Genomic DNA, 19,787 nt, shown 5'->3' on the forward strand with positions numbered 1-19,787 from the left:
CTGAACACACAGGAAGGTTAGGGTAAAACGGGATTTACACTTGTGCGGCAGACCCTACGCTGTAGCCTATGCACGTGGCCTACGCCGTTGTGAGCATTAATACTAATGCAGTGGTGTGTTTGTGTGACTCTGCAGTTACACCACCAAAACACTGGTAGGCAGTGGGGTTTCTGTGAAGTGCTGTAAAGTTTAGTTGATTCAAAACATATAAAACATGGCTTAACAGAGACAGTTTGAAACACAAATACACATGTCAGCTTCACTATAACTCACAGCATTCACAGACAAAGCACTTGTCTGCACGTTTTCACCACAAATACAACATGCTAATGTTATTAGCACAAGCCGATGGCATTTTATATTGTATATATTAGCCTAGTGGCTAGCTGAACCTGCAAAATGCTTTCTATGTGATCGGGGCCTTAGAGTACTTCCTCATTTGCACGTGGAAGGGCAGAGAGGTGTGCTCTCTCCGCCTTATGCTTTCCATGTAGGGGCATGGAAGAGGCTTTCTGCGTAGGACAGAAAGACAGAGGCTCCAGAACAGAGCCATACCATCTAATATGATATTGCAAATGGAAATAAAGTTTTCTGTGACTAAAGTGTTCCTGACTGAAATACATTTAAGCAACAATACTTTGCTTTTTTAAAACCCCTTCACTGAGTACACACAGTTTGAACACCTAAAGCCATCACAATGTGAGAATAATGTCGTCCACCCAGACAGGTGTTTTCACTTAACCCGCCTGATTAGACCTTTACTCAGGACTGCTCGATTGATGTTTCTCACACTCTGTTGCACCCGTTAGGGTGGCACAGCTCACACTTAAATTATTCTGATCGGTCTTTATAGTTATATTTATAGTTTACAGTTATAGAATCCTGCGCCCAACCTCTCCTTGAGCTGAGATCTAATTAGCGAGAAGTGGAAACACCTGTGTGGGTGTGCAGTGCATTTAAGAATTGTGAGATATTTCTCCTGCACGTGAATAGAATGACAGCAGCAGGGCAACACCGAATTGTTAGTTTTTATCCGAAGCATAAAAGACTGGATCTGTTCAGGAATGAACTAAGATCGATTTCATAGCTAAAGGTGCCAATATTTATTAGAAAAAGGAGACTATAGTGCTACATCAATACAAAATAATCAGGCTCCATAAAGAAAAGGGACCTTTCAGTTGTCCAAGCTTGAAAGGAAGTGTTCTTCTTCTTTTGTTTCACATAAAAGAAAGTGACACACTACAAGGCACTCCTCTACATACTGTATACTGTATATAGCTCTACATATAAAACTTAAATAAAATACAAAAAGGAGAGAATATATATATTCCCATTTGGCTCATTTTTAAAGAATGACAAGTGCTTTTTTGTTAATGTTTCACATTAACACACAAGTTGAACTAACTAATGTTGTACTCTCTGTATGTCAGGTAGCTCTTCAGTCTTGGAGGATAAGGGACAGCAGCCATGGCGACTGGGTCATTCAGCGTCCTGAGGGTCATGCAACCTCTGACCGCCAGTCGACACAAGTGCTGCAGAGACCGTGGCTTACCTGGGAACACACGAGCAACCTCTAGTTACTTCCTTAATCCCTAAGGATTAACTTCATATTTTTTTAAAAAAAGATATGCAAAATAAAGGATTTGAAGTTTTACTCAGTATGTCAGAAATCTCATCCCACTCAGGCCTCTTCTCCAGGATGTTTCTGAGGACGGGACAGATGCTGACGTGGCCGACGTAGTCCAGGAGCATCCGTACAAGACTGCCAAGTAGATGTGTGAGCCATGACACCGAGACAAACTCACAGAACTGGAAGGGGAAAAAATCAGGGATGAGAATTACTGTAATATATTTGGTTAACTAGCTCAGTGATTGGCTGATCGGTTACGTATTGAACTGACTCTGTGTGACTCTTTATACTGCAATATATATGTCTGCACGAATTCAGCCCATTCTCATTCCCAGGTCATCAAATATCGCTGTTTCATGGGTGATTTTGGCGTCACATACTGACACAAAAAGGCACCTTTTCTGATACTCTGAAAGTCCAGTGACAAAACAACACTGTCTGATGAGTTGGGATGAGAACACGTAGGTGCATTGGCTCTTACTGTGATGGCGCCAGGTTGAGTATAAATCTGATAGGCTTGGTTATGGAGGTCAGCCCAGGTACTATCAATTTCTTCACTGTTACCATGGCAACATTGGAAACACCTGCCACAGACAGTGTTGCAGGGGTGAAATTTACAGATGAGCACTTCATTATTTCAGTGCTTAAATGTGTCTTACTCAAAATCCCTTTTGACAGTCAGTAGACGTACCTGGAAGCTTGATATCCGTTGTTGAGCAGCAGCCGCAGCATGACGGGGTCCCTCAGGCAGTATTGCAGGGCCGTGGGAAACAGTGTGTTGCTGATAACTCTGAAGTAACAGTTCACCTCTGCTCCGTAGGACAGCAACAGCTGCACCAGCTCATACCTGGAAAACGGCGGACTATGAGACAAGCTGGGCACAGTTGTTTTGCCCCTTTTTGTAGTTATTTTGTGTCTCTTTGCATCTCTTTGTGGTCTTTTTGTGACTCTTACTGTTCAGTACATGTATGGTACAGTACAGTAATTTGAGTGACATTTTTGCATAGTGGTGCAGTGGTTAGCATTGTCGATTCACAGCAAGAGGGTTCCTTGTTCAAACCCAGGTCAGGGGAGCCCTTCTGTGTGGAGTTTGCATGTTCTCCCTGTGTCAGCGTGAGTTTTCTCCAAGTACTCCGGCTTCCTCCCACAGTCCCACCAAAGACATGCAGGTTAATTGGTGACTCTATATTGGCCATAGGTGTGAATGTGAGTGTGAATAGTTGTCTGTCTCTATGTGTCAGCCCTGTGATAGTCTGGTGACCTGTCCAGGGTGTACACTGCCTCTCGCCCAGTGTCAGTTGGGATAGGCTCCGCCGTGTATGAGAATACACACACATGTACTGTATGCCACACACCTCTCAGCGCGTACAGCCACCAGGATGCATCGTAGTGGGTCCAGCTCAGTGCTCGCCCCAGCTGCCAGCAACATCTCAGCACAGGTCACATCACCATTGGAAACAGCAAAGAACAGAGGGCTCCTCCTGAGGTCCTGGTAGTTATCTGCAACAAGATTTACATTCGATCAGGGGCCAGTTTAAAAGACTAAGACAGGACTTTTCTCCAACACTTGAAGGACTGTGCCAGTTGTTTAAATGTGGTTTAGCTCAGTAGTTCCCAACTGGTGGGCACTTTATTTTTAAGTATGGGGAATTTGTGGCACAGAGCTTTTATTTTGAAGTGCTGTGGCTATTGGGGTCAGTCTAGCATCTAACACTAGACTAATAGGCTGTCTTTATTTGAACCTTTCTGTGTTTCTGAGCATGTTTGAGAGGGAGTTTAGCACCCAGCTGTGTCCTACCGGAGATGTGTGCGCCTAGCAAGTCATTGACATCATATCCTTTCTGGATAAGCAGCTCCAGACACTCGACTTGTCCCCCATCAGCCGCTGAGTGGACGGGGCCCTGGCCTGAGAGACGGATAGCTCTCTTTGTGGTGATGGGTATGAGAGTCCTCAGGACTCTGCAGAGAGAGGGGGCGGGATTGAGACAAACAGCAACAGAGTAAGGGACAGAAACAGTGAAAAACAAATGCAAAAGAAGAAAACAGGACACAGAGCAAAACTTTCATTAGCTTGTGGCTCGAGCTACAGTGGCGTTCAGTGACAGAACTGATAAACAGCGATAAACAGAAGGCTCTTTGTGGCGATGATGACAGTGAAAACACTGCAGAGCTGTGAGGTGCAGAGAGAGACATGTTACAGTTTGATCAATTTGGCTGCACAGTAGGAGGACAAGAATGTTAATTTGTCTCTAGTAATTTCTCGCCGTCTGAAACTGGATTATCTGTCAAAACTCAGATGCATTCTCATGAGAATACTGCCATATCTAGTGCTTCCAGATGATTGGGTGCCCTTTTTTTTTTAAGAAGGTCAGCTCACAGTATGTGTCCCTCATATGCAGCTCTGTGGATGGGAAGCTGGAAGGCGTAGCTGGCAACATTGGGGTTGGCTCCGTGCTGCAGGAGCAGCTCGACACAATCCAGGTTTCCAGAACCAGATGCATCATACAGGACTGTGTCTCCATTGCTGGCCTGGGCATTCACATCCCCACCTAGTGGAGCACAGGGACAAACACAACAAGGTCTGAAGAGTGAGAAAAACATGACAGATGTAAAACATTACATAGTATTGTTGGTGTTTTACCATGCTGTATGAGAATTTCCAAAGCTTCAGCGTTGCCATATTCAGCTGCGATCCCCAGAGGAGTCACCCCGTGCCCGTCTCTGGCAGTTACTTTAGCTCCATGTCGAAGCAGCAGCATCATAATAGCTGGACAACCCACCTGGTGCAAGAGATAGAAGGCAAGTCCATAAAGGTGGTAGAGAGGAAGTAAGTAGAAGATTCTATTGTGCTATAGCGAGTATCATGCAGCGCTGTTCACCTTTGCAGCTTCATGGGTCGCCGTCCACTTAGTGAGACACACCTGCTCCACAAAGGCCCCACCCATGACAAGCGTGAAAACCATGTCATATGATTTCTGTCTCACTGCTATAAAATGTAGAAAATACAAGGTAATGCAGTAAAAAGCCATTGCAAAGCAGTATTTATTATTCATAGAGTTCATATTGAATAAATAACATTAACTGATGTCATGCTAGCAGCTCTGTGAGGCTGCATTTTGGAACAGCAATGCTTTGAGCTAAATGCTAACGCAGGCAGTCGTACCATGAAAACCCAATCGCCAGAATAAGTATTGGCATTGTATGTTTCTGCAAACTACAGATATGTTACGTTTGGACATTTAATATGTCGCAGATATATTGAAACTTTCCTTCATGTTTCAATTTTATGTTGTGAAGACGCTGTGGTTAAGGTGTGGTTAGGTTTAGGCACAAAAACCACTTGGTTAGGGTGAGGAGAAGATCATGTTTTGGCTTAAAATATCTGGTTTGGTTGCTACAAACACAGCTGGACTTGTCCTAAACTTTTGGTATTTATTGGTCTTGAGCAATTGTCCATCTCGCCTAAGTATCACGCCAGATTTTGTGATAACCACACATTATTATTGCAATATTCCACTGGGCCTATACAAAAAGTTATGAATGATTTTTTGATCGACTGTATTGACATGTTGTGCACACACACTTCCTAATAAAGAGGCAAACTAGCTAAAAAATGTAATTCAGTTTAATTTTCCCCCTTGTGGGGAACCTATTTGTCGTGGTTCACGCTTGGGAATTATAAGTGCGTGACACATCAAAAGCCCTGACTGGCAGCCAGTGCAAGGGATGAAAGCCATGAGTGGGACAATGGATCGCTTTATTGTACGGAGCAAATTACAACAAAGCACCAGTGAAGACGACCTACCACCGAAAGAAAATTGAAAAAAATAACTGTCTCTACACAGTATCACAAAAGCTCCCTGTCTTATTTTTATTGTCTTATGTTGTAATAAGATTGATAACACATGTTATAGAAGCTATTGTGCACAGATATATATATATATATATATACAGGTGTGCCTTAAGATTTTGGCTTGCCCTTTGGTGTGCTTAGGCACAAAAAGTTTGAAAACCACAGACGTAGTTTATAAGCTGACTTTGTCAATAGGAGGTAGAAGGGATGGCGGATGATGACCACTGTTGAAGACCAGCAATCGGCTTTTTAGCCACCAAATGTGGGTATTTTTTAGTGAACCATTGCCGTGTTGCCAAGTCATCACTGCGTTTTCAACTGGAACTGTGCCACCAAAACCGGGTACTTTAAGCCAAAACATGATCTTTTCTAACCCTAACCAAGTGGTTTTTGTGCCTAAACTTGACCACATGTTAACCATAGCGAGCAAGAGGGTTCCTGGTTCGAACCCAGGGTGGGGGAGCCCTTCTGTGCGGAGTTTGCATGTTCTCTCCGTGTCAGCGTGGGTTTTCTCCAGGTACTCCAGCTTCCTCCCACAGTCCAAAGACGTGCAGGTTAATTGGTGACTCTACATTGTCTGTAGGTGTGAATGTGAGCGTGAATGGTTGTCTGTCTCTATGTGTCAGCCCTGTGATAGTCTGGTGACCTGTCCAGGGTGTACCCTGCCTCTTGCCCAGTGTCAGCTGGGAGATCCACCAGTATAAAGCCAAACTGTAAAGGTGGTGATGTACTAATAAACCTGTTTTGGAATATGCTGTCAATAGGGGATAAGTGGGCGACTGAGTGAGTTGTTTGCATCATCTTGAGACTCTGTGTGTATGTATGTGTGTGTGTGTGTGTGTGTGTGTGTGTGTGTGTGTGTGTTACCAATCAGCAGAGGAGACTCATTCCTGCTGTTGGTGTTGTGTGGCGACGCTCCGTGCTGCAGCAGCATCTTGACATTTTCCACCAGGCCGGCCTCCGCTGCCAGAGTCAGAGCCGTGTCCCCGTCATCTGTCCACTCCTCCAGGGTCAGGTCTGTTGATGTGGACACTGCCCACGAGAACAACAAACGGTATGATACAGTTGGAAATACACACACTCTACTTCCGTAAATAGTTTCAGATGCTAGATGCTCTTTGGTTTAGACTTTACGCCCCGCTGTGTTGCACTGAGCTCTCACCCTGCAGCACCACATACAGGGTCTCTCGCTGTGGCTGCACAGCTGCTGCGTGCAGAGGCAGCCAGCCCCTGCTGTCGGTCTCTCTGAAGGCAGACACGCAACCCGACAGCTCCTGCAGTGCGTGCACATCACCTGGGAAGACACAACCAAGACCCATGCAGGACACAGAGGGAAACATCTGTAATACCCATGCACTCAGACACGAACCCAAAAACCTTTGTGTTTATTTTTAGGTGCCTCTATGAAATCGCTTTAGTCATGTGTCACAACAATGATAGACAGAGTTAAACAGGAAGTCTACCTTTGTGAATGGCTGCCATTATCTTCATAAAGTTGTCACTGTTTGATTCCTTCCTATTGAGCCAAAGGAGAAGAGCAGGTCACTGAAAGATTTTGCTCTAGAAACTCTATGACTGATGATTTGAGTCAGGATTTCCTATGAATTCAGAAACTACCCATCTTTTCTGCAGTTTGTTTACAACCCCAAAATGCCCTTTTGACAGTTAGCACCACCTGTAACCCTTTTAGTGAAAGCACGTTGGACATACAGACATTTTGGACTCTCTCACCTGTTTGTTTGTATCAAACATGGCAGCTTGTTGCCATCTTGAATGCTCTCTCGAATGGCAAACTTGATAAGTTCCTCATTTATGCCCTCCTGATCAAAGTCATCCATTTCTATATCAGAGGACACAATGAGAATAATTGTAATAAAAATAAAAGGTTTTCACAAAAGTCAAATGACTTGCTGGCAACTTATAACATGTTGAAGTCACATCTGTGTGTGTTTCTGCTTTGTCCACGGCTGCAGGCATGCAACTTGTTTATCAGCACAGGACTGCTGGCACGGTGTCACCCCGGCTTCAAATGGTGTCACATGTGAGTACATTAGTCTGTCACATTTGAGATAACGCCACAGGTTGCATTTTCTATGTTAGTCGTAACAATCCGTCTCACCTGTTGGTCTGAACGTGCGCCCTGGAGCACTCCAGCTTGCAGCCTGTGTGTTTTTGTTTAGCGGGGTCCGAAGCTGTCTGGGTTATATTTAGATGTGACCTGCTCTAGACGACCTGACTCAGCTCAGAGTGCCTGTTGCATTTTCACTTCCAACTCCTGTGTACAAAGTACTCCTTTCCATGATTGCCACACTGTGACTTCATTCCAGTCAGGTCATTTGGTCACATGTTATAGTCACACTTTACTTGCACAGCAATACATGGACACAATATTATTACTATTGGTATTTTTATGGCTTGCAATTTTTTTTTTCAGTCTGCAAAAAAAAAAAAAAATCCAGTATACAAATACAACTTAAATCCTACCCCCTCCTCCCTCCCCACCAGGTGTAACTCCCAGAACATGAGCGATAAACAGCAGTTGAATACATCAATAATGTTGCTTCATCAAAAGAAATTCAAGTTGTGGTTACAGTTTACATCCATGTCTGTGAAAACATGGCTGCTTCACACGCATCTTCAACCCGGCACAGAACATATATACAATCAGCACAGTTTCAACGTGGACACAAGATCAGTGTCACCAATTCAGCATCTGACCAAATGTCTCCCCTTCTGTTCTTAAAATGTTGAATAATAGCCAGAAAAGTGTTTTGCAGAACATTATGATGCCATACTGAAGTTAACCTTTGACCTTTTGGATATAAAATATCATCACTTTTATTCTATTAGACATTTCGTGTGAGATTTTGTGATAAGAAGTGGATGAATTTCTGAGTTATGACCAAAAACATGTTTTGCGAGGTCACAGCGACCTTGACCTTTGATGACCAAATTCTAATCAGTCCATCGATGAGTCCAAGTGGATGTTTGTGCCAAATTTGAAGACATTCCCTGAAGATGTTCTTGAGGTATCCCGTTCACAAGAGCGAGACAGATGCGGGGTCATGGTGACCTTGACCTTTGGCCTTTGACCACCAAAATATACTCAGCTCATCCTTGAATCCAAGTGGACAGTTGTGCCAAATTTGAAAAAAAAAAATCCCTAAAGGCATTCTTGACACACTAAGATATATTGAGATATCATAGTAATTTGATAATTTATATATACAGATGAGGACTTTTAAGAAAGTAAAAACATAAAATCCACTTGACAGTACTTGTGATTCAAGTGCTTTCACCTTACCCTTACTCGTGTGCACTTTATAAAGCAATACACCTTCCCCGCTAAAGCTAACACTTTTCTGCCCTGTTACAATTCCTACATGACATCATTTCAAACACAGCAACCTTTCCCATTTCTGTTACCTGAATTCTGAAAAGCAGGTGTTCCAGGTGCTTTCTAGTCCTTCGCTATTACTGTCTGGGTCCATTCCTCCACAGGGAGCGTCCCTTACCCTTCTAAACTTCCAATAATTGTAGAATCCTTCAAACAAAGGCCATGTAACCAACTCACGGTCCAAACTCCAGACTGCTGGGCACTATGGGTGTAAAGTGTGGTCTCCCAGATCAGCTTCCAGGTGTAGATGTGTTAGTGTGTGGTGCTAAAACGCAATAAAAAATCCACGGACAAAAAGCAGTTAAACAATGCTTTAAGCTGCATGGTGTTAACTGTCCATCCATCCACATCAATCTTTCCATTTTCATCCGCTTATCAGGGGCAAGATCGCAGGGGCAGCAGGCCAAGCAAAGCACCCCAGACGTCCCTCTCCCCAGCAACGCTTTCCAGCTCCTCCCGGGGGACCCCGAGGCGTTCCCAGGCCAGATGAGATATGTAATCCCTCCAGCGTGTTCTGGGTCTGCCCCAGGGCCTCCTACTGTATGTAGTATAAATTCACTGAATCATATTTGTATGTTTTACTCGTTTTTTCCTCTCCTTTAGATCTTGAAAGCACCTCGTTTCCTGTCACTGATGATGTGAGCAAGCTGTCATCATTGGTGAGATTTCTGAGTCACTACAGGCTTGACAGGTATCACACTCAAGTATCATACAAAATTCTTTATCCGTCATTATCTCCAGTATTGAAGCAGAATATTCCATGACTACAGCTCATGTGTTGGAGCGTCCTTTACTCTTCTGTACTTGCACTAAATTGGAGAATCCTTTAAACAAAGTCTGTGTAACCTACTCAGGGTCCAAACTTTATCAGTCCCATCCTCAAATCTCTCAACGCTGTTCAAGAGTTGCCACAAATTTGAAGCCATTTATCTTCCAGATCCCTTCCTCAAACTATTCTTGCTATTGATGTTAACAAAAATGTCTAACACATCACACTTTTTATCCTGAATGTTCTCCTTTGTGTCTGGTATTGATTTGATTATGAAAATCAATAAAGGATATGGGCTTTTACTTCCTCAGTATGTCGTAAGAATATTATGCAAACATCTGCACACTCATTCAAGCAAATCAATAACAGCAAAAGTGTATTTGAGTGAATAAGCTTGGACATGATGAAAAACAATACATATAAATAGATTTTAATAATAAAAAATGCTAAAATAATTAAACAAAGATCATGACTGAAAATGAGCCACTCTCACTGTGGCCCTGACAAGCTTTCTAACAGTAACAAAGACCTCTTATCTTTTTTTCACTTTCTAAACAACAGCTTGGGGAATAACCTTGACATATTCTAAGCGAAATATTCCCTCTAGAGAACAAGCGCCCACTTTCTCCTGACGAACAAATTGATCCGTGGGAGTTTATGGAAAAAGTCTCAGACAGCGTCAGTGTGTGACACAGTGACTCAGCCTGTAGGCGGCCTCTCCACCGCGTCAAAAAGACTTCACCACCAATCTGTCTGGAGGGAAAGCAGTCTGCCAGCCCCTCTTCAAGTTTCACTACACGCTCGGACATCACACACATACACACAATGAGCTCTGTCTTTGAACTGAAAACACTTGATTTCATGCACCGGATTTGAGCAGCCACGGATTCTTGCTCCATATGAGGAAGACAGTAAGTAGCAGGTTTTTAATTTCTTTCTGTTCCTCACTGTAGCTGTGTGTTGTAACAGAGGGAAGATTAATTCACTGAGGCAGCAAATTCTCACTTGTGTTTTGCTTGTTAAATAGCAGAATATTTGTATTAAGAGTGAAGCATTATCACATTTTTGTTTGCATATTCTTTGTGCCTTTTTAGCTTTATTCTTGCAATGAAATGTAATTGTGTGACATCAGATGTAACAAAATGACAAAGGATCTAAATGTGTTTCCACTCTACTTTTAAATGAATTTTAATTTGTGGAGACTGTCATTCATTTTTAATTGTAAAAAAAAAAGTGCACAAATTGTTAACTAAAATTATAAATACCACAATTAAATAATAGTCCTATAGTATTTGAAATTGAGTTTAGTCTACAAAAAAAAGTATGCACAATTAGGAAGTGACATCACTGTTGCATTAAGGGTATTTTAATGTGTTAAAAGGTCTTCTGTAAGTGCTCCGCATCCTTGCTGGTTCTACGCTCTTGTAAAAGGGGGAGCGAGGTGAAAGGGGCACATGGACACATATTGAGTGTTCATCATCTGCGCACACTCCCTCGTGCTGCTGCAACATGTTTTTACGAGAAAAAAGATTTCTATGAGGCAAACCACATCCCTGCCTGTGACCCAGGCAGCTTTGAGCTCCTCACATGTTTTGCATTTAAAACCTTAACTCTGCAAGGGGTCATTGCAGCTACTTATCACCTCTGGGGAAATTGGTCCTGTGTTGCAATGCGCTGAAGTGTGTGTGGGTTTGTTTTTTTTTTAATTATGACTATGGGGTAAAATGCATCCACTTTGAAATTAATTTGGAGTGCCAGTTAGGGCCATAGGTGCAGGGAACACATCCTCCCTTAATATCTAGAGCATGTGCATTAGTCGTCCCACCCACATTCCCCAAAAACAACATAAAAGTAGCAAATTAAGGACATTTACAACACAAATTAATGCACAAACTGGTGCATAAAAATCACCAGAATGCAGGAAGCTTTTGATACTTCAGATTTTCCAAACACCCCATTTCATGTGTGTCCCCCCAAAATGTTGAAACGAAACCTTCGCCCCTGGTTAGGGCTGTGACTAACAGTTCTGTTCATTGTTTTCTTGAGTGGTAATTTGGATTTAACATTTGAGATGCTGCTTTACGATGACCAAAAACGAAAGTTAGATTTTCACTATGGTTGTAATTTTCTGTCGTTGGACTAATCAAATAATCAACCAATGGTTGCAGCTCTGCTTTGGATAAAAACTGGAGGAAATTGTATATAATACCAAACTAATATGACGAAGTTGTTTTACTTTAAAAAAGCACTACATAAAATTGGACCGTCTTTTTGAAACATATATAATATATAGCATTTTATTACTGCATTCAAGAGGCGTGTGTGTATGTGTGTACTGTTTTGTGTTCAATATAACAAGCGTCAAAGAGGAGACTCGAGAATTCATCTTTAAGATGTTTGATTCACATTTTTGATCCGAAAATGTGGGTGGAGAAAGCGATTGTGCTTCTTATACAAAGATTTGATCCTGGTACTACTGAGCACGGCACTGTGGGCGTAAAGTGTGGTTTCACGGGTCAGTTTCTAGGTGTAAATGTGTTACTGGATTAATGTAAATTAGGGTGGTGCTAAAATGCAACAAAGCATCCTCAGACAAATTTACTGTGTCGTGTTTGTGTGTTTTACTTGTTTTTTTCTGTCCCTTAGATCTTGAAAGCACCTTGTCTCCTCTTGAGTCTGTTCACAAATTTGAATCTCTGCTCTGGAAAATTTGGGACGCCGATAACTGATGATGTGAGCAAGCTGTCATTATTGGTGAGATGTCTGGGTGCTACAGGCTTGACATGTATCACATTCATGTAAAGAAACTGTCCCTATGAGATCTTGTATCACTGATGGTATCTTGCTAAATCCTTTCTCTGTTATTATCTGCATTACAGAAGCAGAATATCCCCTCTGATTATGAGATTCCCGTTAGTTACATTCCCAAAGAAGTGGTACGTATGAAGATGTAAAGGCAGATATTATGTGAGACAAATCTAATATCGAGCAAAGGATGAACATTTCTTTGGTATGTACGTCTCCAGGCTGGCACGTGCTGGGTGGTGTTGAATATCTATCCTTTGGAGCAAAGTCTGCGGAAGCTTGCCAACATGTTTGGTGCCATCTCCTCCAACAAAGAAAACATACTTGTCTTCATTGCGATGCTGAAGAGTCTTCGCTTCACCTTTGACCATGAGGAACTGGTAAATAATCACGATGCAGCTCAGTCTTAGGATCGAGCGTGTAATATTTTGGAACATTCTGGGACTGTTTTGCACATTTAATTGCATGATTGAGTTATTTCGGGATTGCTTGTTGTCTGATCCCCCAGGAAACGGCGATGCAAGTCTTCCAGTGTCACTATCAGGAAGAAAGCTTAATGTCCGGAGTTTACTTTGACTACATCAAAGACGTCTTACACGCCGCCTCTCAAGGAACATCCGGCTTCTCGTGCAAGCCACCACCATGCCTTAATCCACATCAAACACCAGGTACAATCATTAATTTTTAATAGATGCCTCAACAACTAAAGCAGCTTAGTGGCCTATTAGTGGGCAGATATTGATTTGGGGTCAAGGACACACAGCTGGGGTTAGGAACCAGATATGTAACCTTGAACGCACAGCCAATACGGGTAATTGAAGGAATTATATGAGCATTAAAAGCAAGAATCATACAGACAGTACTTGTAAACGCCTAATGCCTTGACGTCCCAATAGGGAGCCAAAGTGAGTATTTCTGAGTGACACATTCACCAGAATCCTCTCTACTAGTTCCATAAATAAACATCAAGAGGATTGGTGTACCCACTATCAGATTTCTAAGGCGTAACTGTGGTTTTATTTCCAATAATATTTCCTTCTTCCAGAAGGTCAAGAGGAGGGTCGTGAGTACAGCTGGTCGAAGAGAGCTCCCTTGCTTCTGGCTCTCATCCCCTTCACAGCTTGTGTTATTATCGTAGTGTGGCTGGTAAGTAACTGGACCGGCTCAGTGAAATTTTTTTTTAGATAATCTATAGGAAGATACATACACAGGAAATTATAAGACATATCTGTAACATGATCACTTACCTGGCTGAATGGTTATATATTTATCAGGATAAACAACACACAGCCTGTTTATACCTGGTGTTAACGTGTGTTTCGGTGATCTGAACACAAGTGGACAGCTGAGACACATCGCCATTCACAACTGTTTCTATCACGTGTCTCCAGCTGACCGCTTGTATTCAGATTTCTTAAGTGCCTATGACACTTAGGCTAGAACGTCAAAGAGCCTGCAGGTATTATGTCCACACTCTAGTTGCGTACTGGTATGCTCGCTAGTCACTTTAGTGGTCGTAACGTCAGCCTGTCAACCGAATCCAACGTGTCTTCTTCCACAGGGCAAAATGATGGACGGTCAGGCAAATCTTCGTCCAACTACAAAAGATATGTGGCCACCTCGCCAAGCGGTTTGACCGATTGGATCACAGTGCGTCTTGGTGGCTGTTTACGCTTGTATCTAGCGCTGTCCACTTGTGAACTGATCACCCAAGATGCATGTTAATACCAGGCTGATAGGACTGCATTGCAAACTTTGGTGCATACACAACAAAGTTACCAGAGCACATACCTCACAAGATAGCGCCCCCGTCCTTCACGCATATTTACCTTTTCTAGGCATGACGCGCCCTACTCTACCTAACTCTGCATCTGATTGGCTTACCCTGACATTCGTAAAGCCTTTACAAACTGAGTCCATCGGGAAAAAAAAATGTAACGCACAGAAACCTTGCACACTGATTCCGATGTTTTTTATTGTTCTATTAGTTGTGAAAATTCGCAGTACGTGACAAAATGAAAGGACACATTTCCTCCTTTGCCTCTCTCCACTGGAGTTACCTATCTGGCTGTCACCATTCTTCCCATGTCTTCCATTTGGCACCGCAGCTACATGAAGGGGCGGAACTGTCCTCCACATTCTATGTGTGGTCCACATCCTCCTCCTCTTCATCATCATCAATCGAATATTACCATGTGACCTGCTGAACGTGAGCTATCCGAGTCATTAAATGATTCTGTGCGCCCTGTTCCTCTGTCATGTTGAGGATGTGTCCCACCGCCACATTTTCTTCACAGATTCTTAGTCAAACGTCTCTAAAAGCTTCTGAAGAGTGCGAAAAACGCAGACAATCTAATCTGTTCCGAACATTTTTATGACGGACGAAAGTTGAATGTTAGATCGTATACATTTTTAGACATTTGACAATTTCAGTGTGTGAAGGTCTTTATTCTAAACTAAACAAATCCAACCAATGAAGGCAACAAGTACTAGCCAATCAGAGGGAGAGTAGGGTGGGTCATGCCTTCGCTATTCTAGGAAACGCAACTTTGCAACCTACACTGCATGACGTGCCTTGACGTTCTCTATACTTTAGTTTATCAAGCTAATTAGAATATGCTAGGACAAACATAGGCTACCTGCCAAACAGCCTGTTAGCAGTGTCATTGTTAGTGTGCTGATGTTAGCGCTCAAAGCTGTTAGCATTACTGTAAACTCTTGCTGAAAGACAGATTTTTTTCATACAGCTTTCCTGCCATTGTAAAAGCTCCTTTTTTGCTTCTTTATTGAGTATATTGGAACATAGTTATGACACTATTCATGCAGATAATTGGGTGTATGTTTAAAAGGGCAATAATGTCAAACTCAAAAGGCGCACCACAATGAGCACTTATTGCAATTTCTAAGACTTTAAGCACGGCCTTCCGGCTCTTCATGAATGAAAAATTCAGCTGGGAGCCATTTCACAATTAGTTATTCAGAGAAGATGATATCGTGGGTGTACTGTATGTTATAGATCGCATATATTTGAAATTGTAGTGGTTCTCTTGGGTTTTGTAATATTGTAAAAACCTAAGTGCCCCCATCTAAAAATACCATCCTTGATAGTAAATGTTCCATCAGCTACACGGTCTCTTGTGCCTTCTGGTTTCTGTGGGTCAAAGCCTCCATGATAATGTGCCTTCATTTTCCTGACCACTTCCAGGAAGGCAATTCTTGTAAAGTTAACAAGTGCTCATCAAATATTCAGCAGTACTTTGAGGCTGTTATTACCTATGTAATGATTTCCGCTTTGGAGATTTATTAACTGCCTTTGTTCATCATAGAAAACAGGATATAAGACTGAACACTGTTCAGATTGTAACTTTCTGTCTTCTCATTTTTATTTTTAGGTCAAGTCTAGGAGGCTTTTACCAGCGTGCAACACTGAAAATAGTCAAATGGCACCTTCTGACATGATCCCAACTGTGTCTGTCTCCATCCCACTCCAAACACTCGCCCACGCTGCTGACACTCAGCCGGTGGGGGAGGCGATCCCTGAGCATGAGAGCGGATGAGGCGCGATTAATAGAAAAGGGAAATGTGGACCGCAGTTTAACAACGCACTCTCCAGGTTGTTCTGTTAGTGGCCAGAGGCTGCTGGATAAACGAGTGTTGTCTGACACTCTTCCTCTGCTTTCACTCATCTGAGTGCACGGACCCGAGCTACGAGAGAAAACTCACCTGCTGTGAAGGCAGGTGTGTCACAAAATTCCCCAGGCACGTCTAGCACTTAACCATCCAAAGAGGCTTTTTTGGATCCAGAGGAGGAACTCACTACACAATGGCTGGTTATGTGCCAAAATGGCTGGTGAAGTACATTAATTGTCTCGTCTTGGCCAGTGTTTAACAGCACTTGGCCAGCCCTCTCTGAGCAGACTGAGTTGAGTTTTCTTTTTCTTTCCTGCCACTCTGAACTGTTGCCATTCAGGGTGTTGCTATGCGATCAAACGTATCGCTGGAGCCTCGAATCAAAATGATCTCACAGGAAAATGTCATTTTATTCTGCGATGGACCTTTTCATCAATCTGTCGGCTGTGTCCTGGTGTTTACAGAGACTGTCCTTTCACTGCTGGTCTTATATTCTGACATCCACTGAAATGCACATATGCAAAGAAGTACATTCCTATCACCACTTCCTTTTGGTAATGCATCAGAAGTATTGTGCAAGTGCATCTACTGCAGCTTCTCTTTTACTTGTTGTTGACGTTATTCTGATCTGTGATCTGTCACAAATTGCAAACCTGCTAGTCACAAACAACACGCCAGGCGCTTCAACAAGCGTCCTACTTTGTGTATCAAAGATCTGACCAGATGGCAGATAGCCATCGCCAGAGGCACTTTGAATCCCCTCATTGTATTTCAAAGCTGTTGCCCAGTGATCTATAGCTGCTGCTTAGCCACAGTGAGTGTGTTTTTAATGCCTTATTCACTGAGTCAATCATGTTCAGTCATGAGAACATGACTCTCCGAGTGTGAGCGCTCTTGTGCTGTATGTGTCAGAGCGAGGGAGCGAGAGACAGGACAGGCAGGACGAGGGAAAGTGAGGGAGATAGGGATAGATAGATGGATGGACGGATGAGCTCAGTGAGAAGCATAAGGAAGGCTTGTTCTCGCCACAAAAGAACTGGCCGTAGGCTGGAGGAAATGCCAGTTACAAACACGACTGATGTCGGCAGATCCCTATGAATCAACAGGCGAAGAATCTTTCCAGACCGCAGGCTATGTAGCCTCATCTACAGAGGATGGTCAGTATTTCAATAACAGTTTTTGGTATTCGAATGATTTACTTCCACAACGCATCAATGAAATATGGGACGATACACCTTTATTAAAATATTTTCACTTTGTAGACAAGTGCTACAATTTTGATGTTTTACTGTTTGTCTTGTGACCAGTTTTTTTTTAAATAATTTTCATTTTTGTATTTTTGTGAAATTGTGTATTTGTATCGTATGTGAGATATTTAAGTTATTTTGTTATGAGATAAACCACTTATAAAATGTAATGAACTTTTTCTACTATTGTAATATTGCAAATGAAAAATAGATACATTTTAAGTCATGCATGCACTGGGGTTAGACAAAGTACTGTAAACATTATGAGAACACACATTATACTCTCAAAGTAATTAAGGGTGCTTTCACACCTGGCCTGTTTGGTTCGGTTCAATCGGACTCAAGTTCGTTTGCCCCCTAAGTGTGGTTCGTTTGGGCATAGCACTTGGGTACGCACCAAAACAACCGGACCGAGACCTTCTTGAAGAGGTGGTCTCGGTCCGGTTACAAACGAACTCTGGTGAGGTTTGTTTGTGGTGAGAACGTGTCCTGACCTTAACATGCACATTCAGCACATCCAATGCATCAAAACATTGTTTTCTAGTTGGAGCCGCGCCTCGTTTTCAAACTGTATGGTTTGACTAAAATGAACAATGACAGCAATATAGTCCACGATGAGCAGCGCTAAAATCAACCTGCATAGTTGTCCCTCCATTGTGACATTAGAAAGTCTCACATTTATCTTGCAAGTGTACTCTTCTTCAACATTTTGTTTACTTCCTGGATTTTTCCCACATGGAAATTCTGACCAATCACTGAGAGCAGCTTTCTCGCGCAAGGCATTTTATATTTGTAGTTCTTTATGAAATGTTGACATTGCTTTGTCTCGCCCCTGCAAATGGCCCATGAGCGAAATCATGTTGTCGATATTATATGTATGTTCTGTGACAATATATTGATACATCTTATTGTTGTTGGAAAAATGACGAAACGCCAAGACTGGATGCTTCCTTCAAGTCCTTTTTATTTAAAGAATAAAATAACAGAACACAATACTGCTTCAAAAACACTGTAAGTAAGTAAGTAATGTAGTAAGTGACATAACACAGGCAACAAGGGGCTTGATGAAAGGCCTCCACTCTGGATTTTTGAAGTGACACATTTGGACTTATTCATACAGAGATCATACATTCATGCAGAACATTGTAAGGTCTACTCAGGCCTCCCTGACCTTTGATGTAATTTCAAAGATGATTCATGATGATTTTTTTTTTCATTGCCATGGTTACTGATTGCACAGATAACAATAGCATCAATGAGATGTTCTGGTGATTCAAGTTGTAATAATAAAACTGTTTGTTATGCAACAGAAAAAGCAATGCTTTTGAGCTGGATCTTGTTATATTGTAACTCTGTCACAGGGGAAAATACCCAAATTGAGAATATGTTATTTCCATGGTCAAGGAAAGCTTGATCAATAAAAGTGAACCCTCTTAAAGCCACAAACAAGAGGTGTTAGTCTCAAGCTTGTGATGTCACGTGGTTTAAAGTCTGGAGCTGCTATCTGACATTTCTTAACAATGCACTGCTGTGGAGTGGGCTGCAACAACACATATTTTAGCCACCTAAGGTGTACCCTATATTTCAATATTTGCTCCATTTTCCTATACAAACTAACCAATCAAGGCCGTGGTAGACCAGCAACTCAGTGCTGAGCTAAATGACTGTTTTTGTCAATGGAGTAAGGTGAGTTTGATGAAACAGCTTTAATTCCTCATTGGAAAACACTGTCTGACAGCAAAGTATAGCGGTGAAAATACACCTAAACTGATATTAGTTTTTTTATGGTGGGCCTTTTTAGGTGGCTAAAAACAAACCAATTGCTCAGCACTGATTTTATCTGCATGACACAAGGATTTTCTACCCGGAAGTTACTGTTAAAACAAACACTGTGATTCGGTTTATAGACAATGAATGGGACCTTGCCATGGACCCATAGTGTTTGTTTTCTTTTTGATACCCAAATAACTTTATGCTATTGAAGGGTTCTCATCTCTGAAATGGAAAATGTACCCATATACTCAGAACATCACCCTGGGAGCTCTCAGTGTCTCTATAACAGCTTTCCTTATTAGTCTATGGGGCAGCTCCAGACTTTATACCCAATGACATCACGAGTTTGAGTTTCAGCTCTCCAGTGTCTGGTTTTGGGTGAGAATTGTTCATGTTTGGGCTGTCTTAGATAATAGGAATAACATGTATGATTTTTCAAAATGGGCGTAGCTCCCCTTTAATATTTTAATTTGACATTTACAGTTTCACTATTAAACTAAATTTAGAGTAGAACAATAACTAGTAGTATAACTAAAACTAGTAGAATAAATGTAAGCACAAAAATATGACAATAAATGTATTAAAAAACATAAACTAAGTTATAACCATCATAATTCACGGAGACGACTGCTTTTCTGTCTGTTTTTTTGGCTCGTACAATTCAAATTTTAAAGACCGTGCTC

The 19,787-nt window shown here is 42.0% G+C and overlaps 2 protein-coding genes across 3 annotated transcripts; one reads left to right on the forward strand and one right to left on the reverse strand.

Moving 5' to 3' along the window:
- Positions 1 to 1,077: 1,077 nt before the first annotated feature.
- asb15b (ankyrin repeat and SOCS box containing 15b) lies at positions 1,078 to 7,735 on the reverse strand. Of its 2 annotated transcripts, XM_049566568.1 has the most exons (14): positions 7,603 to 7,735; positions 7,215 to 7,323; positions 6,947 to 6,999; positions 6,646 to 6,777; positions 6,351 to 6,515; positions 4,510 to 4,616; positions 4,272 to 4,410; positions 4,008 to 4,179; positions 3,429 to 3,589; positions 2,986 to 3,130; positions 2,322 to 2,477; positions 2,112 to 2,214; positions 1,656 to 1,809; positions 1,078 to 1,552 (listed from the first exon to the last, which is right to left on the reverse strand). In XM_049566568.1, exons 2-14 carry the CDS (start codon positions 7,319 to 7,321, stop codon positions 1,401 to 1,403), a joined length of 1,746 nt encoding a protein of 581 aa, XP_049422525.1. In that variant the 5' UTR covers positions 7,322 to 7,323; positions 7,603 to 7,735; the 3' UTR covers positions 1,078 to 1,400. The 2 variants fall into 2 exon arrangements, with proteins under 2 accessions (XP_049422525.1, XP_049422526.1); XM_049566569.1 differs by lacking the exon at positions 2,112 to 2,214 and having other exon boundaries at positions 1,413 to 1,552.
- LOC125882725 (uncharacterized) lies at positions 4,436 to 19,689 on the forward strand. The gene is made up of 10 exons (XM_049566571.1): positions 4,436 to 4,457; positions 6,361 to 6,537; positions 7,457 to 7,524; positions 9,260 to 9,375; positions 12,296 to 12,403; positions 12,529 to 12,585; positions 12,676 to 12,834; positions 12,963 to 13,122; positions 13,500 to 13,600; positions 15,847 to 19,689. Exons 4-10 carry the CDS (start codon positions 9,367 to 9,369, stop codon positions 16,009 to 16,011), a joined length of 759 nt encoding a protein of 252 aa, XP_049422528.1. The 5' UTR covers positions 4,436 to 4,457; positions 6,361 to 6,537; positions 7,457 to 7,524; positions 9,260 to 9,366; the 3' UTR covers positions 16,012 to 19,689.
- The last annotated feature ends 98 nt before the right edge of the window (positions 19,690 to 19,787 follow it).

The sequence above is a fragment of the Epinephelus fuscoguttatus genome, linkage group LG22, assembly GCF_011397635.1.
Source record: "Epinephelus fuscoguttatus linkage group LG22, E.fuscoguttatus.final_Chr_v1".
NCBI classification, from domain to species: Eukaryota; Metazoa; Chordata; class Actinopteri; order Perciformes; family Serranidae; genus Epinephelus; species Epinephelus fuscoguttatus.